The sequence below is a fragment of the Heterocephalus glaber genome, unplaced genomic scaffold (genome assembly GCF_053883595.1).
Source record: "Heterocephalus glaber isolate CG9 unplaced genomic scaffold, H.glaber_assembly_v1.0 deba00001004, whole genome shotgun sequence".
Classification (NCBI taxonomy): domain Eukaryota; kingdom Metazoa; phylum Chordata; class Mammalia; order Rodentia; family Bathyergidae; genus Heterocephalus; species Heterocephalus glaber.
Genome location: NW_028258179.1, coordinates 3,915,621 through 3,931,804, shown reverse-complemented (window position 1 = coordinate 3,931,804; position 16,184 = coordinate 3,915,621). Strand labels below are relative to the sequence as shown.

The window sequence follows — 16,184 nt, the reverse complement described above, 5'->3', positions numbered from 1 at the left end:
CAACGTGGCTCACCTCCTCTGCACTCTGGGGCAGTTGGAATATGAATAATTTAAAGAACAAAATAAAAGAGCAATGGTAGGAAACATGGAAGAAGACTGTGGAGATGAGAAGGGAATTGAGGAAGGTGGGAGAGGGGAAGGCAGGAAGGATGAGGAGCAAAAATATTCAAAATAGGATATGTATATATTCCAATCCCCCAAGATGAATATAATTTTTCTGGACCACAAACATATACAAATAAAAAATAGGAAAGGAAGACTGCTTCTTTACCTGGCTCACATCTTGCAAGTGAGCTTGAGGTTTCTTGGGGCTCCTCTGACTCAGACATCTCCACACCATTATTGCTGTCCTCTGCAGGAAAGACATGAAACCCCTCTGTCCACAGCTCAGGTCACCATGCACCACCACCAAAGGGAAATCACCTTGCCATGAAGGCGTGTGTAGCCCAGTGTCTCCTGGTGGGACTGTGCCTGCCCTTTGTGCTCGCCTAACCTGTGGGCAGACACACTTCAGTTGCCATCACCAAGGCAGAGCAACCCCTCCGGCTCATTTTCTCCCACATGTCTAATTTCTCTCCTCCTTCCACTCCCCCTTCCTCTGCACACTGCCTTGTGTCTGCCCTGGTTCCTGGCAGCCAGTATCTCCATCCGCGTCTCTTTGGATGTGTTTCTGTCCCCTTCGTGGTTCCTGTCTTTTTCTCTTGCTCCTGCTGTTTACTGTCTTTCCCCATCTCATTTGTTTCCTTCTCCCCACCACACTCTGCCCTTTCTCTTGCTGGGCACTGGGAAAGCTCTCCCCAGGATGAGAGAGCAGAACCAGACCAGAGAGGGCACAAGGAGCAGAGGGAGCAGCAGTAGCCAATGCAGGGAATGGCATGTTTAACAGCTCACTCAGAAAAGAAAGATCCAAGTGCTGCAAACTCGGGAGCCATTGCAGGTGGTGGTGCAGATGAGGCAGAGGACGTAGGGTGCGGCCCTGTGGTGTATGGAAGCCACAGAGATCTCCAGCAAGGAGAAGTGACTGGATGGTAGGACAGCAAAGATCCCCAGGCATGCAGGGCAGGTAATATGGTCTGACTTACACCTTGCAAAGAGCAATTGTGCAAAAGTGAAGACAATGAGAAGATGGGTGCAAGAGAATTCAAGGCTTTTATCCTTTCCTGAGAGAGGGAAGCCTGGAGAGGCAGGAGTTTCTAGTGTCAGGAAGATGTTGGCTTCCACTGGGGAGCCCTCAGTTTCTGAAAGATGTTGCAATGGAGAAGGTTCTAGAATATGCACCCTCAGGCACATAGAAGGAAGTGTTTGCAAGGTGTGCACTTGAGAAACATCCCATTATCTGAGGGCAGGTGAGATCCAGGGGGAGGACTAGAGCTCTGTGACTCAGTGTCCCTCTGCTTGAGGAGACCTCAATCAGAAACTCCCTACAGAGATGCCTCCTTTTCTGGACATTGCTCTGTCTGGTGACTCTTACTGAAGTGTGGCTTCTTTCCTTGGATACAATTGTCACTCTTCATCAATTCTGTATTTGATTGACCTCTTTCTCTACATAGCTTCCTCTGTGCTTCTTCCCATATTATTATTAACAGTAGTATGTATTTGCCTGTCTGCATACCTTTCTCTAATTTTTCCTCTACACATTATTTCTCATTGAAGTCAGCCCCCTTCCTACTTTGTCTCTCCATCTCTGCTTTTCTGTTTCTGTTTCCCTGGGTTTTACCTTAACCCCCTGGATACCCATATAATCCCATTATTTTCTACATTTTCCTCAATCCTGAAGATCTCGATCCCCAGGTTGGCAAAAGTGCTTCCATTTTCACAGGAATCACAGCCTCAGAGACACTTCTTGGGTCAGCTCTCGCCTAAAAGTCTCACACGTGACTTCCCTAACCTGCAAGATTTCAGTCACCTGAAAAATTTAGGTCCGTTTACTTAGCACTTCTACAAGCAGCGGAAATGATCTCCCCACATCTGCCACAGCCTGCTCTACTTGTGTGTGTGCGTGTGTGTTTAACAGAGTCACCCGGCACTTCTTATCTGGCACCCACCGCCTGACTTTGGCAAAGTTCTCCCTCTCCATGTTATCTACACAGGATCCTCCCACTCAGGCATTCGCCTCCCCTTTGTCCTGTGTTTCTCTCACAGTTTTGAAAAACACAGCCGAAAATGAACACGATTCAATTTGTATATATGCGAATATGAAGAAGAGAAGGGCAGAATGGGAGAAGAGGGAGATTGTTTTCCGTACCAAAAGGCCATTGGGGCCAGGGATGTAGCTCAGTGGTGCCACGCCTGCCTGGCAAGTGCAGGGCTCTGAGTTCCATCCCTGGTACAGGGAAAAAAACCCATTGGGAATTGGACTTGTCATTGCCCACTCCCTCACCTGGTGGGAGGCTGAGCACCTTTTCTGCTTCTCTGTTAGTCATCTGGGGAGTTTGTGGAGCAGAAGTCTCTGCAGAGAACAAAGAAATGGTGAACCATGACCTGGAAACAGAGACCATGGTGGGAAATCCTTGGGCCTGTTCCAACTAGAGCCACAGTCTTGCTGTGCCTTTTCTCTGTCTTGCCACCTCTCCTCCTTCTCTACTTCTCCCCATTCTCCCTGCCACTCTGCTTCCACACATCTGCTGCCTCACTGAGCTTCTCTTCAATTGTCCTGGTGTCCCTCCTACTGGCTTCCCTTGATCCTTGTTTCTACACCTTTACCTCTTTCCATATCACTGAAGCCCATTCCTATTATCTGTTTAATTCTTATTTTATATCTCTCCTATCCCAGTGGGCAGGATCCATTTCCATGTTCTCTGTCTCTGTGATTTCCCTCTCCCCCACCATGATTTTATTTTGTTCTCAGTCTTTTTAAATTTATTTTTTAACTGACACACAAAATTGTACATATTAATGGGATACCGTGTAATGTTCACTATATATACATATTGCGTGTTTAAGTCAGGTTAAACATATTTATCTTCTTAAACACCTGTCATTCTTTATGTTAAAAACTCAAAATCCTTTCTTCTACTGTAGCTCCTTGGAATGTTCAATCACTGTTCTGTGCAACAGCACACCAGAGCATCTCGCTCTTATCTAACTAGTTTAGTACTAAACCCTTATACAGGGCCCTGGTCCACTCCTCCCGAACCTGGTGAACTCTGTGGCCTTCCTCTTTCTGTTCTGGCTCCATGACTGTATCTGGTCTCTGGCCCCTACCTCTCTCTTGCTCCCTAGCCTTCTCTGCTTCCTGGCTGCCCAGAGATGAGCAGTTTTCCTCCACCTCACCCTTCTGCCGTGATGGCTCTGCCTCATCACAGGCCTGGAGGTGATAGAACCAGCAACCATGGACTGAAACCTCTGAAACTGTGAGCCAAAATAAACTTTTTCTCCTTTAAGTTGTTTTTCTCAAGTATTTGTTCACAATGATGAAAAGCTGATTTCACACATGCAGAACACACAGAAATGTGTGTTTTGGGATGGAGTTATAGATGGGAGTGGATAAGAATGGCTGGGCAGAGGCTGATCTCTCTGAGTATATTATAGGCATCACTTGGATAACTGGGGACTCTGTGATCTGAAAACTCAGTGCTAACATGTTCACCCCATGCCAGAAGTGGATTCTGTCCAGTGACTCCTTCTTTAATTCCCCCAATGTCTCTTCTCTCTCCCAGGCAGACAGTTTCTGCTCTGTTGAATTTTCATTTACCTTCCTTTATTCTCCTCTCATTTGCTCTTATTTTGCACTTTGGTGCCTCTCCCCCAATGCCTCTAACTCATAGCATTTTCTCTCTGTGTTTCTCCCTAAATATAAATTTCTCCATGTTTTAAACTTTCCCTTTAATAATTGAACTTGTCTCCTTTTTTTCTATTGTGCTATCTGTTCTCTTTAGTTAACTTTCTAATTTTTCAAACTAAAATTTTAATCTAAAAATGTAAATTTCAGTCCCTCTCTGTATTATCTCATCTCCCATATCATGAAAGTTCTTTTCTATATTGTGGTTATACTCATTATATCCATGTTCCTGGTACAGTCACGGGAGAAATAGGTGGAAAATTATCTCCTCTCGCTGGTAGCATACCCTAATGTGGTGGTGTTTGGATTCCATGTCTGTTTAGGTAAATTTGACAATGACACAGATCCCTATTTAAAGACTCGTCTATGTTTCCCATTCTTCCTTGCTTTGTTTATGTTTTATACACAAGAAAACCCCAATCAGTCAGAACTTAGGCTTCCTTGCTACTTGTTTCTCTTGAGAAAAACCTGGGAAGTCTGTCTGCAACAGGAATGGTGGATGGTGATGGATGGATGGATGGATGGATGGATGAACTGTTGAATAGATGAATAGATTAGTGGATGGATGAATGGATGGACAAGAAAGGGGGTGACATAATAGATGTTTGTCTGTGTTGACCAAAAAATAGACAGGTAGACATAGATAGCCAGAAATCCCTGCACTCTTAAAGGCTGAGGCAGAAAGACTGAGTTTGCGCCAAGCCCGGGCAACTTAGTGACTTAGGGAGACCCTGCATCAAAATAAAATGTAAAGAAAGAACTGGGTCACTGGTCCTTTGAGAGATGCAAATAAAAACAATGCTGAGATTCCACCTCATCCCAGAAAGAATGGCTGCTATCATGAAACCAACCAATAACAAATGCTGGTGGGGCTGTGGGGAAAGAGGAACGCTTCTGCACTGCTGGTGGGAGTGCAGACTGGTGCAAGCACTGTGGAAATCAGTATGGAGATACCTCAAAGAACTAGGACTGGAAGTCCCATTTGACCCCGCTATTCCACTGCTGGGGATCTTCCCCAAAGAATTAAAAGAATCATACCACAGCGATATATGTGCATCCATGTCCATAGCAGCACAATTTGTAATAGCTAAAACATGGAAACAGCCCAAATGCCCATCAACTGGAGACTGGATAAAGAAAATGTGTGTTTTTTAATAAAATGGAGTACTAGGGCCGGGGATTTAGCTCAGTGGTTTTGCCACCTGATGCTGCGCAAGTGCAAGGACCTGAGTTCGATCCCTGGTACAAAAAAAAATAAAAATAAAATAAAATAAAATGGAGTACTACTCAGCCATAAATGATAAATTAGATATATTTATAGCTAAATGGATGCACATTGAGGCAAATGCTCTTAAGTGAAATAAATAGGACACACATGTGTAAATACCAAATAGTTTCTCTAGTGTGAGAAAACAAAAGTGTAAATAAGGACTGCAAGGTATAATAGATAATGTGAAATAGGAAGCAAAGGGGAAGGGGAAGTGGGAGGGGTAGGGGAAAGGAAAGAAGGAATGAACGGAATTAATATGAGAAAAGGAAAAAATGGAAACAAAGTCCTTGTAAATAGGGAAGGATGGAGGGGTTGAAGAGAGGGCAGGGGAAGGGGGAAAAATAAGAACCAAGAGAGATTACATAGAGGTGCAAATTTCCAATGGTGAATGTCATTATATTGTATACCTAAAATACACCAATAAAATAACCTTTTTTAAAAAAAGAAAGAACTGGGGATGTAGCTGAGCACAAAAGTCTTAGGTTCAATGCCCAGTGAGGGGGAAAAATAATAATAAGTAATTTTAATCTGTATTACCATCTCCATTGTAAGGTAATAACCTGGGCCTTTCTTCTGATTCTCTTCCTTCATCTATTTGTACAGTGATTTCCCAGGGCACTGAGGAGAGAAACAAGAACATGACATGTGGTTGACAGTGACCGAGACACCTACTGGACCTGGTTGTGTTAGGCTCTGATGCTTGGGTGCAGGGCTGCTGCATGGGAATACAGTGTGTTGCATCGTCCTAGCTTGGCTCCACCTTCTTCAGAACCTCGCTGGGCTCCCTGGCCCTTGCTGTCTTCTCCTTTCTCTCCATAACCCTGTCTTCACACATGACTGCATCTACACCACGCAGCTATCCATGGATCTCTTTGACTCAACTCCTCCGTCCTGACTCCCACCCTCCCTTGGCATTTGTCCTTTTCTTCATCCATGGTATTCTTACTCTTTGCCCCCCTTTTCTCCCTATTCATCTTTTTAGCTCCTACTTTGTCTCTCCTATACATCATATTTCATTATTCCCACACAATCCATGACAAGCAAGTTTAAAATTATTCTTTTTTTTTTTTTTTCCTCAAACGCCATCCTGGCAGAACAGTCATGGACCTGTAATGCTTTCAGTCAGGGATGAACACATACACGACTGTGATCCTACAGGATATGGAGCCTAGTGCTGTGTAGTCTTCACTAGTGTGATGTCCACAAAATAAAGAAATGGTCTGACAACACATTTCCCAAAACTTGTCCTCATCATTAAGTGACACAACTGTGTTGAGATTCATTTAGATAAAATTGGGCCCATTAAAGAAGCTCTATTTGGTTCCCCTGATCTCCATGTCTATTACTCTGCACCCCTAAGTTCTCCCCGGGAGCCCCTCTCCCTCCCACCCACGTGGGGACAGCCACCACGGGGTGAAGGAAAGTGTGCGTTTGTGCTGGGGATGGTGGGGAGGGAAGCGAGTGAAGTGTCCCTTGCCTACAGACAGGCCACCAATTTCAATGAGGCAGCTGGTAATTTAAGCCATAATTACCTCGCCCACCACCCGGTGGTACTCTGGGGGTCTCCTCAGCATCTGCAGCATTTGTGCTCTGGAGAGCCATGTGTCCATAGGAACCGGAAGGGAACCGTGGGGATCTGACTGACCAGACTCCCACGGAATGCTGGTGTTGAGCGCACAGGTGAGCAGCCACTCCAAGGGCCTCATCTGGGGTCCCCAGAACCAGGTTCTGCTTCTTCTCCCTCTGCTCAGCCCTGTTCCCTTCCTTCTCCTTCTTGTTTCTTGGTCACCACATGCCATTGCTTCTACACCATGAAGTGTTGTGTGCCTTTCATTCTTTTTCTTCTTCATGTCTATGATGCTCATTATGATGTAGCCTAGGCATGTCTTTTTTCTTCTTATTCTATTTTTCTAGGGCTCTACCTCCCACACAGCAGGCTCCAACCTTACCCTCTCTCTCTGCTCTTCCCTGTACCTGCTATTGAAATGCTTCTGTTGAATAACAGTCATCTGGAGGGGATACAGGGAGAGCTGTGTGGTTCAGAGGGACAGAGAATGTATGGGAAGTCCCTGGGCAGGCTTCATAGGGGCTGGGAAGTGGTGCAGAGGAACAAATAGGATATGAGCGGTGGCGGGGCTGGTGGCTGGGAGTAGGGGTCACTGCAGTCCATGGAGAGTTATGATTTGGATCTTAAATGTCCCCCAAAGTCCTTGTTGACTTGGTCACTCGCCTATGGGGCCATAGGTAGGTAGTGGAGCTTTTAGGCGGTGGGGTCTCATGGGAGAAAGTTAGGTCACTCACTGGGGGTGATACTGGGATCCCAGCCCTTCCTTTCTCCTTCCCTTTGCTTCCTGGCCACCATAAGTGAGCAGCTTTGCCCCACCACAGGCTCCCCACCATGATGTTCTGCCTCACCAAGAGAGATCGTGGACTGAAACCATGGGCCAAACAAACATTTCCCCTTTAAGTGTTGATCTCACAGTGACAGAAAGCTGACTAGCACAGAGAAGGCAGAGCTGCGGAGATGTGGGCAGTAAAGGTAATAGCATTCCCTGGGTACCCGCAGCCTGGGTGCATCCTGGTTACAGACAGGATATTGACCCTGAGTCTATGCCTAAGTATTTGATTTCCTTTATCCCTTCCTCTGACTTGGATGCATCATAGTATGGAAATGAGAGATCTCTTATTGTAACCAAGGTATAGTTTTCTCAAATTCAACACATCTTATTCCTCATACTGACTTCTACTTTTTCCTGGCTAAAATGCCCTTTATTGCTTCCTTATTTCCCCCCAAAAGAAACTTCAAATTCCTCAGTGCCAGGTGTCAGATTGTCTAAAGTCAGCTCCCAAATCTCCCACCTAGCCTTTGTGATCAGCCTCATGGTTCTGAAAGTCCAGCCTCCCTTTCACACTCCGAAGCTCTCCTATGCTGGCCCTCCCCAGTGCCTGGATATGGGCTGGGCTCCTCTGGGGACTCTGTCCTGAAGGGGCCATCATTTGTGGGATTACCTGGCCTATGTGTAAGCTCCACAAAGACACGGCTCAGGTATGTTTTCTCCACTATTGTATTTCTTTTGTCAAATATTAATGAAGGAGAAGTGAATGAATTTGACTTAACCCCCTAGAAGTCATTTTGAGCTATAGTTACCACTTGGGAAGCTTCTGAGAATCTCATTTAAATCAGGATAGGCCTTCAGGTTGGCTTTGCTGAACAACACTTGCAGAAGTGATGAGGTGAATGTCTTCTCCAGTTCATGGAGGACTTCGTACACCACTCTCGTCACTGGCACCAGGTTTCTACAAGTTTCTTGAAAATGCTTAAAGACATTGAATGGAGAATTAGGTGGCCTTGGATTTATGGGTTATAAAAGACTGTTAAACTGATACACTGACAATTTGTTCTCTCACAAAATATTAGAATTTGGGATATATTTGGGTGACTTCTTAAGTGCCCCTGCCATAAAAATAGACCATTATTGTTGTGAACCTGGCTCTGTGACGTTGATATGCAGTTGAAAAGAGAGAGTAATTTTAAAGAATAAAAGTGTGCTCAAAGTTGCATGTTATGTAGGGCTTTAAGAGCCGGGCCAGAATTTTTCAAAAGAAGCCCTTAAAAAAATCCTAAGGGGCTGTTCTGCTTACTGGACAATAACCATTGTCCTCTCCCAGGACTGGCCTGGGCGGAAGGACCCCAGGAAGCCAAGTGACCACCCTGTACTGCTGTGATCCTCTCCAAAGGGCAAAGAAACTTCACAGTTCCAAAGTCACAGTCTCCCCAGTAGCCATCAGTACTCTTCATCTGCATTCTAGGGATGCAGAAAAGTCTAAAGAATAAGAAACCTGGGCCAGGGATTTAGCTCCATGGTTCTGCCGCCTGCCTTGCCAGTGGAAGGACCCGAGTTCGATCCCTGGTACCAAAAAAAAAAAAAAAAAAAAAGAAGAAGAAACCTTTTAGAGAGGGAGTAGCAAGCATCTACTTTCAAATTTATCCTAGTGTGACACAGCTAGCCTATGAGTTTCAAAACTCTCAGGCTCAAACGTTTGAGATAAGTGGGCTTTGTAATAGGTCCTGTCTGGATTGCTTGCTGACTTTCACGGCAGTGAGTGTTACGATATTATACAAATGTGCCCAGGATGCTCTGCACCCTGGGAGAACTTCCGCTCCCATCATGCTCCATGCTATCACCACGTGACCTTTCAGCCCATTGGCTGCACCCTGCAGTCTGGCAGAACAGAGCACATCCTTTACCATCACCAGGAAGTTCTCACTTACTTTATACATCTGCTCGGAGATGAAGGCAACGTCCCAGAGGCTCATAAGGAAAGGAAATGGCTTCGTTATCGCACTTGCAATCTCTACCTTGTTTTCTCTGAAACGCTTGAAAATGAGCTCATGTGAAGCTTACTCCTCTCTGTTCTGGTGCTCTGTGACCCCATTGAGAAACAAAGATAAACTGTGGAAGTAGGTATTGAGTTTTCAAGAGGTTGGTGGTAGCTAGAGAAGTTGAGACACCGGGATGGTCAAGAGAGAGCCAGCAGATACAAAGTAAGTGGTCTTGTGGAATTTTTATTTAGGAAATAGTGGAGAGTGAAATGGAAGGAAATGAGTCTTTCCATGAAAAAGAGTATATAGTGGAAGCATTCGCCTTGTTCTGATCAACAGTAACCTGAATCTCTAGGAAAACGCTGAATTAAAAAATGTTAAATCTTTGTAGGTGCCATTAGGATACTGTGATGGTTAATTTTCTGTGATGGAAGGTGTTTTGGGATAAGAGTAACATTTACATAAGTGAGCTCTGTGTCAGACAGATTGCCTTGCATGAGGTGGGTGGTCTCATTCAAGAAGTCAAAAACCTAAGTAGAGCAAAAGATCTCTAAGTAGGAGAAGATTCTCCAGCAGACTGATATTGGTTCTGTTTCTATACAGAACTTTGACTAATACAAGCTGCAAAAAAACTTACAGATGAAAGAGTAATTTTCAAAATGAGATATTACAGGACTAACGCTGAAAGGTGAGTCTTTTTAGTTAACAACAAAGAAAGAAATCTTAGAAAGATCTAAAGTTATACTTCTCCCATCTGTTACTACAGGGGGGAAAATAGCATTCTGCATCACAAAATTTGTTCAAAGACTCTCATCTGATAATGTTTAAATTAGAATAGTCACAAGAATATCACTATTTTCTTCTGATCCAATATGGAAATTTGTGTGAAAATTCAAAATGAAGCCCCATTTTTCTGTCTATAACCTTCCTGTGGAGGTTACATATGGAGACCTCTAAGACCCCTGAATTTCAGACATTTAGACCCTGCCTGAAAAAGTAAGTCTTAAACTAAAACAGGTTGTAATTCTGATTCTTATTTATGAATTGTTCCTCTCATTAATGTCTTTAAAAACTTCTCTGTGTTCCTACCTGGGGTCAAGGTTTGTAGGATTTTTTTAATCCCATTTGAAGAGGGTCATTGAAACTTCCTGCTCTTGAAACATTCATTGGGATAGAATTAAGTTGCATTTCTCCACTGAATTCCTTAAAAAAGAAAAGAACTTCTGGTTAAAGATGCTTGCTTAAAGTGCTTTTCTTTTCTTTCTCTAGAGTGTCCCTTAAAATGATAGTGAAAGAATTTAAGTCTCAATGACAAATAGGGGGAATTAGGTGAGAAATTAAACCAAAGTTTGAAGAGAATAAGTGGTCAGAAGAACATTAACTGCTATGAGTGAAGGATTCTCCTCTCTGGTCAGAAAAGCATCCAATGGGCAGAAAATGAGAGTTTCTTCTTAATAAAAACATAATAAACTCAAAGGAAAGAAAGGCTGGCATCCTTAGGCATGTAGGGTTCCCCCAGGGAAAACCCACTAGTCTGTAAAATGCCATCCCATGGCATTTTAAGTTAGCTTTTCAGCTTCTCACTCTGAGTGTGAATGAACAACAGGCCTCTGTGGAACCTCATTCATTCCACTTGTGGACCAGAAGCCAGATGAGCAACAGGCAAAATCAGCCCCAGCAGAAAAAGAAATGCTGCAGGAAACAGCAGAGAATTTCTTAAAAAGCAAACATTACCATACAGGTGTGAGAATACATTGTGGCCAAAATGCCATGTAGGAAAGAAACAACCAGAAAACAACAGGAAGGATCTGGAAAGTATTAAAAAATTTAAAATGATTGCTGAAAGTTTTTTTTTTAAGTTTACTGGAATGGTAACACAATAAGGCAATAATTTCCCAGAACAAAGTGGGAGAAAACCCATAAAGGTGATCAAAAATGAAAGGTATTGAAACGTTAAATGTCTAAAATAGTTAGGCAAGTCTATAGATGTAAAGGTGAAAAGAAGTGACAAAAATGTACACCCTGTTCAGCTGTCCACGCACAAAGATAAAACAGACACTGACTTGAGAAGACAAAGGCAATGCTGCACTTCCAGGCCTCCAGGCAGTGAAGGAGTTTCACTAACAGGGGAGTTCAGGGCCAGCACTTAGACTCAATGTCTGTCCTCTGCCACCGTGCTGTGAATCCAGATGCCCTCTGTTCATTAGTCGGAGAGTCCAGGAGGCTCCTCTGGGGCAGAGACTCATCTACTCCATTCTTTTTTTTTTTTTTGGTGCTGGGGTCAAACTCTGGACCTTGTGAGGCAGGCAGCGGCATCTACTCCATTCTTACTGAAGAGCCAGGACTGATTATTTGATACATAATACAAGTACAGAGCCAAGCAATCAATCCTGGTTCTGTTGTAAAAGAAGTAGAATGGTTGCTAAAACCAGTTAAAAATAATGATGTTTAAAAGTTGTCAATTATTTCAGAGGAGTGATTTTCTAAGTGTGGTCTAGGGGAATTCTGGGGTTGTACAAGACTTTTTCAGGTGTCACCAAGGTCAAAACTATTTTCAGAGATTCCACGCTCCTAGGGCAGAGAAGGTGAGCCACGCGGGCACCAGAAGCACCTCCCACCCCGTGGAAATGAGAAGACACATAAACAAGCCTCAAAAACAGACTTCCAGATCACCTACAGCAACTCCAAAGGGAAATGAGATGGAACAATCTGATACTCAACCACCTGGACTCTCTGAACTGGCAACAAAAGAGGATCTGGGAAAAATGAAATCAGAAATAATTACTCAGATAACAGCAAAGATTGTGCTCATACTGCAAGACATGATTAATAAATCTAGAGAGGATACAGATAAAAAAAATAGAGAAGCTGAGGAACATGATGGAATCCCAACATAGGAAACAAATGGAATCCATAAAACAGCTGCAAACAGATTTCCAGGAGATTAAAAACTCCATCGAAAGTCTATGCAGCAGAATGAACCAATGTGAGGATAAAATTTCAGATATAGAAGATAAGATTGCAATTAGTGACCAGGAAAAGAAAAATTGCTTTAAAATTGTAAGGGAACACGAGAAATCAATCCAGCAGCTGCTAGATGATGCAAAGAAGAATAAGGTAAGACTGATTGGACACAATGAAGAAACAGGAGAGAGTGCAGATTACATAAAGAAAACTGTTCACAGAAGTGATGGCAGAAAACTTCCCAAGCAGGGGAAAAGAACTTGACATACAAATAAGTGAGGCATATAGGACTCCAAATAGCCTTGATCAAAAAAAAATCTACACAAAGCATATAATAGTTAGGATTCCAGAAATCCAACAGAAGAACAAAATTCTAGAAGCAGTGAGAGAAAAGAAACAAATCACTTACAAAGGAAAGCCCATCAGAATCACAGCAGACTTCTCAATGCAAACCCGCAAGGCAAGAAGAGCTTGGAGTGATATATTTCAAGCCCTAAAGGAAAACAGCCTCCAACCCAGACTGATGTACCCTGCAAAACTATCTTTCAAAATTGATGGAGAAATAAGATACTTTCATGATCAAGAGCACCTCAGGAACTTCAAGAATACCAAACCAGCACTCCAAAAAATTTTAGACAATACCCTAGGAAAAGATAATGAGGATCACAACCCCAGGAAACCCAGCAGAATGAATCCATTGGGTGTGGCAAATTAAACACAAAGGGGGAGAATCCAACAAAAAGAAAAAGTCCTGACAAGGCTTTTAAAACTTTTAATTTCATCTCCCTAATGAGTGTATAATTCAATCTTGTTATTGTACTGATTAGCATTTTTCTGATTCTAGTGTTGCACACCTTTCCTTGTGCTGTACTGGCTATTTAGCATCTTCTTATGTCTACTTCTTAATTGGGTTGTCTATTAATGAGCTGTAAGAGTTCTTTATATATTCTGGTCATAGGTTATATGCATTGTAAATATGGTCTGTTTAAGGACTACTTTTCATTTTAACAATGTCATCTAAAGTTCTTAATTTTGATGGGATTTCATTTATCATTTTTTTTCTTTTATACATCATGTTTTTTGTATCCTAGGTAGTTCTTGCCTACCCTAAATTCATAAACATTTCCCTTATAATTTCTGCTTAAAGTTTTATACTTTTAGGCTTTCATATTTAGATTCATAGATCCTTTCAAGTTATTTTTATGTATGGAAATAAAGGGTTGAGGTTAATTTTTTTATATACGGATACCAGGTGTTCTGGTGGCCATTTGCTGAAAACACTCTTTTCCTCTGCTCTTGAATTGAGTTTATATTCTATAAAATGTTAACATTAAATAATCTTTCAAAACTCAGTGGACTATATATGTGTGGTTCTATTTCTAGATTCTCTGTTTTATTCCAGTGATCTATATGTCTTTCTTTACACCAACACTGCCTTGATTACTGTAGCTTTAGAGGAAGTCTTAAAGTTAGGTACTAAATGTCTTCCAACACTGTTTTTTCCTTTTTCTTTTTACTTTTCTAGGTCCTTTGTACTCCTACATAACTTTTAAATTTCAATATCCAATTCTTCATTTATAGCAAGTATACATAGACCTGAATTTTTATATATACCTTGTGTTTTCTAATCCTGCTAAATTCAAATACAAGTTCTAGGGGCTCCTAGAGATTTCTTAGTATTTTCTCTATATATGACCATTACATCTACATATAAAGATTTTGCTTCTACCTTGCCAATCCTATCTTAATTGTGTCATTTTATTGCCAGACTATTTTGGTTGGGCCTAGGTTTCAAAGTTTAATGGACAGATAAAGAATAAGCATATCTGCCCTTGTTCCCCACCTTAAGGAGAAAGCATTGTATCTTCTCCATTCATATAAGGCGTTTTTGCTAGAAGTATGGACTACATGTCTTTAATCTGTTGAGAAGGTTCTCTTCTCCTTCTAGTCTCCTGATAGCTTTTACCATGAACAGCTGTGGAATTTAGTCCAATACTTTTTCTCCAACTAGTGACAGGATCATATGGCTTTTTCCTTTCCTCTGTTGAAATGATGACTTTTGGGGGTGGATCTTCCAATGGTGAACCAACACTGCCAGCCCTATAACAAAACCCCTCTCTACATACTGCCAGATCTGACTTCTAATAGTTTGTTTTGTGAAACAAATTTCTATCTATGTTCATACTTTTTTCTTCTATGATCTTTATACAGTTTTAGGATTAGCACAATGTTGAGTTCCTAAAATGAGGGGAGAAGTGTTCCTTTTTTTTTCTGCTTTAAATGTTTGATATAATTTATCAGTTAAAATGTATGTGAGCCTATTGTTGTCATATAAGTAGATTTTCAAGCTAGGAATATACTTTCATTAATAGGTGCTATTCAAATTTTATATTTCCTCCCGAGTTAGTTTCATTAATTTGTCTTCCAAAGTACTTCTTAGAAGTTGTCAAATTTATTTCAAAACAGATTTTTGTAATATGCTTTCTATATCCTTTTAAATTCTGTAAAATTTGTGGTAATGTCTCCTAGGTCTTGATATTTTAATTTTTAAAATGTATAATTGATATTGTGTAATAGGAAGTAAAGGTCTAAAGGAGCAGGCAAAGTGAGAAAGGTAGGGGAAAGGAAAGAAGGGAAAAAAATGTGAGAAAAGGAAAAAAATGGAAACAAGTTCTTTGCAAATAGGGAAGGGTGGAGGGGGTGAAGGGAGGGCAGGGGAAGGGAAAAAAAAATAAGAACCAAGATACTCATGTAATGGGACAAGATCCCAATGATGTATGTAAATGTATTTAATACCTAAAATGTACCAATAAACTTAATGAGGGGGAACTATTTTCAGAACAATACTAAGTTCCCTTCATCTCACTATTCTCTCAAAAATGTACAAAAGAATTTTCCAAAGTGATGTGGCCTATGTCATTATCACCACAGATTAAAGGCAGAAGCAGAAAGGAGAAAGGAAAATTCAGTAGCTTCTATTGACCCAGATACTAAAGATATTTACAAATAGGGAAAGCAATGCTGATCTTCTTTCTAATTTATTTTTATTTTGGAAAATATTGCTATTTTTATAACAATATGTCATCTATATTAGCAGTTCTAGGGTCAAAGAAGAAGTCTTGAGAGAAATTTCAAGATACTTTGAACTGAATGAAATGAAAACTCAACTTATCAAAATGTAAGGGATTCAGCTATGGCAGAGCTTAGAGGGAAATATGTAGCCTTAAGTGCATGTATCATGAAAGAAGATGGCCAGGTGTGGTAGCACAAGCCTGTAATCCCAGCACTCTGGGAGGCTGAGGCAAGTGAATGGGTTGCATCCAAGCCCAGTCATAGAGACTTGGTAAGACCCTTTCTCCAAATTTTATTAAAAAGGGGAGTTGAGAGCTGGGGAAACAGGGAAGTATGAAGTCCTTGGGTTCAAGCCTCAGTACTACAAGGTGAAGGAGGAGAAGAGAAAGTGGAGGGGGAGGAGGAGCCGAAGGAGAGAGAAGAAGAGGAGGAAGAGGTGGGAGGAGATGAAGACAAGGAAGAGGAGGATGTAATCAATAATGTACATTTTCATCTGCAGTAATTAGAGAAAAAGGGAGCAACTTAAGTCTAACACAAGCAGAAGAAAATAATAAAAATGAAAGTAGAAATTAACAACCTCTAGCCATGCTAACAAAAGGAGAAGACCCAGATTACTCATACAGAAGCAAAGCAGGGTCGTCATTATGAATTCCACAAACGTTAAAAGGACAGCAATGAAATCCTACACACAGTGCTGTGTGTATGGATTTGGTAACAGAAGAAATGGACAGTTGTCTTAAAAGACACAAATTGCCAAAACTCACACAAGGGGA

General features: G+C 41.7%; 1 protein-coding gene across 1 annotated transcript in view; it reads right to left on the bottom strand.

Annotated features, from left to right (window-relative positions):
• The window catches only part of LOC101725789 (nuclear body protein SP140-like protein), a 44,771-nt gene extending 33,641 nt beyond the window's left edge, over window positions 1-11,130 (bottom strand). The window contains 6 exon segments of the mRNA XM_087209311.1: window positions 272-352; window positions 2,381-2,449; window positions 5,589-5,669; window positions 8,200-8,368; window positions 9,325-9,441; window positions 11,110-11,130. Of these exon segments, the coding sequence (XP_087065437.1) occupies window positions 272-352; window positions 2,381-2,449; window positions 5,589-5,669; window positions 8,200-8,368; window positions 9,325-9,441; window positions 11,110-11,130 (538 nt within the window).
• Between the last annotated feature and the right edge of the window lie 5,054 nt (window positions 11,131-16,184).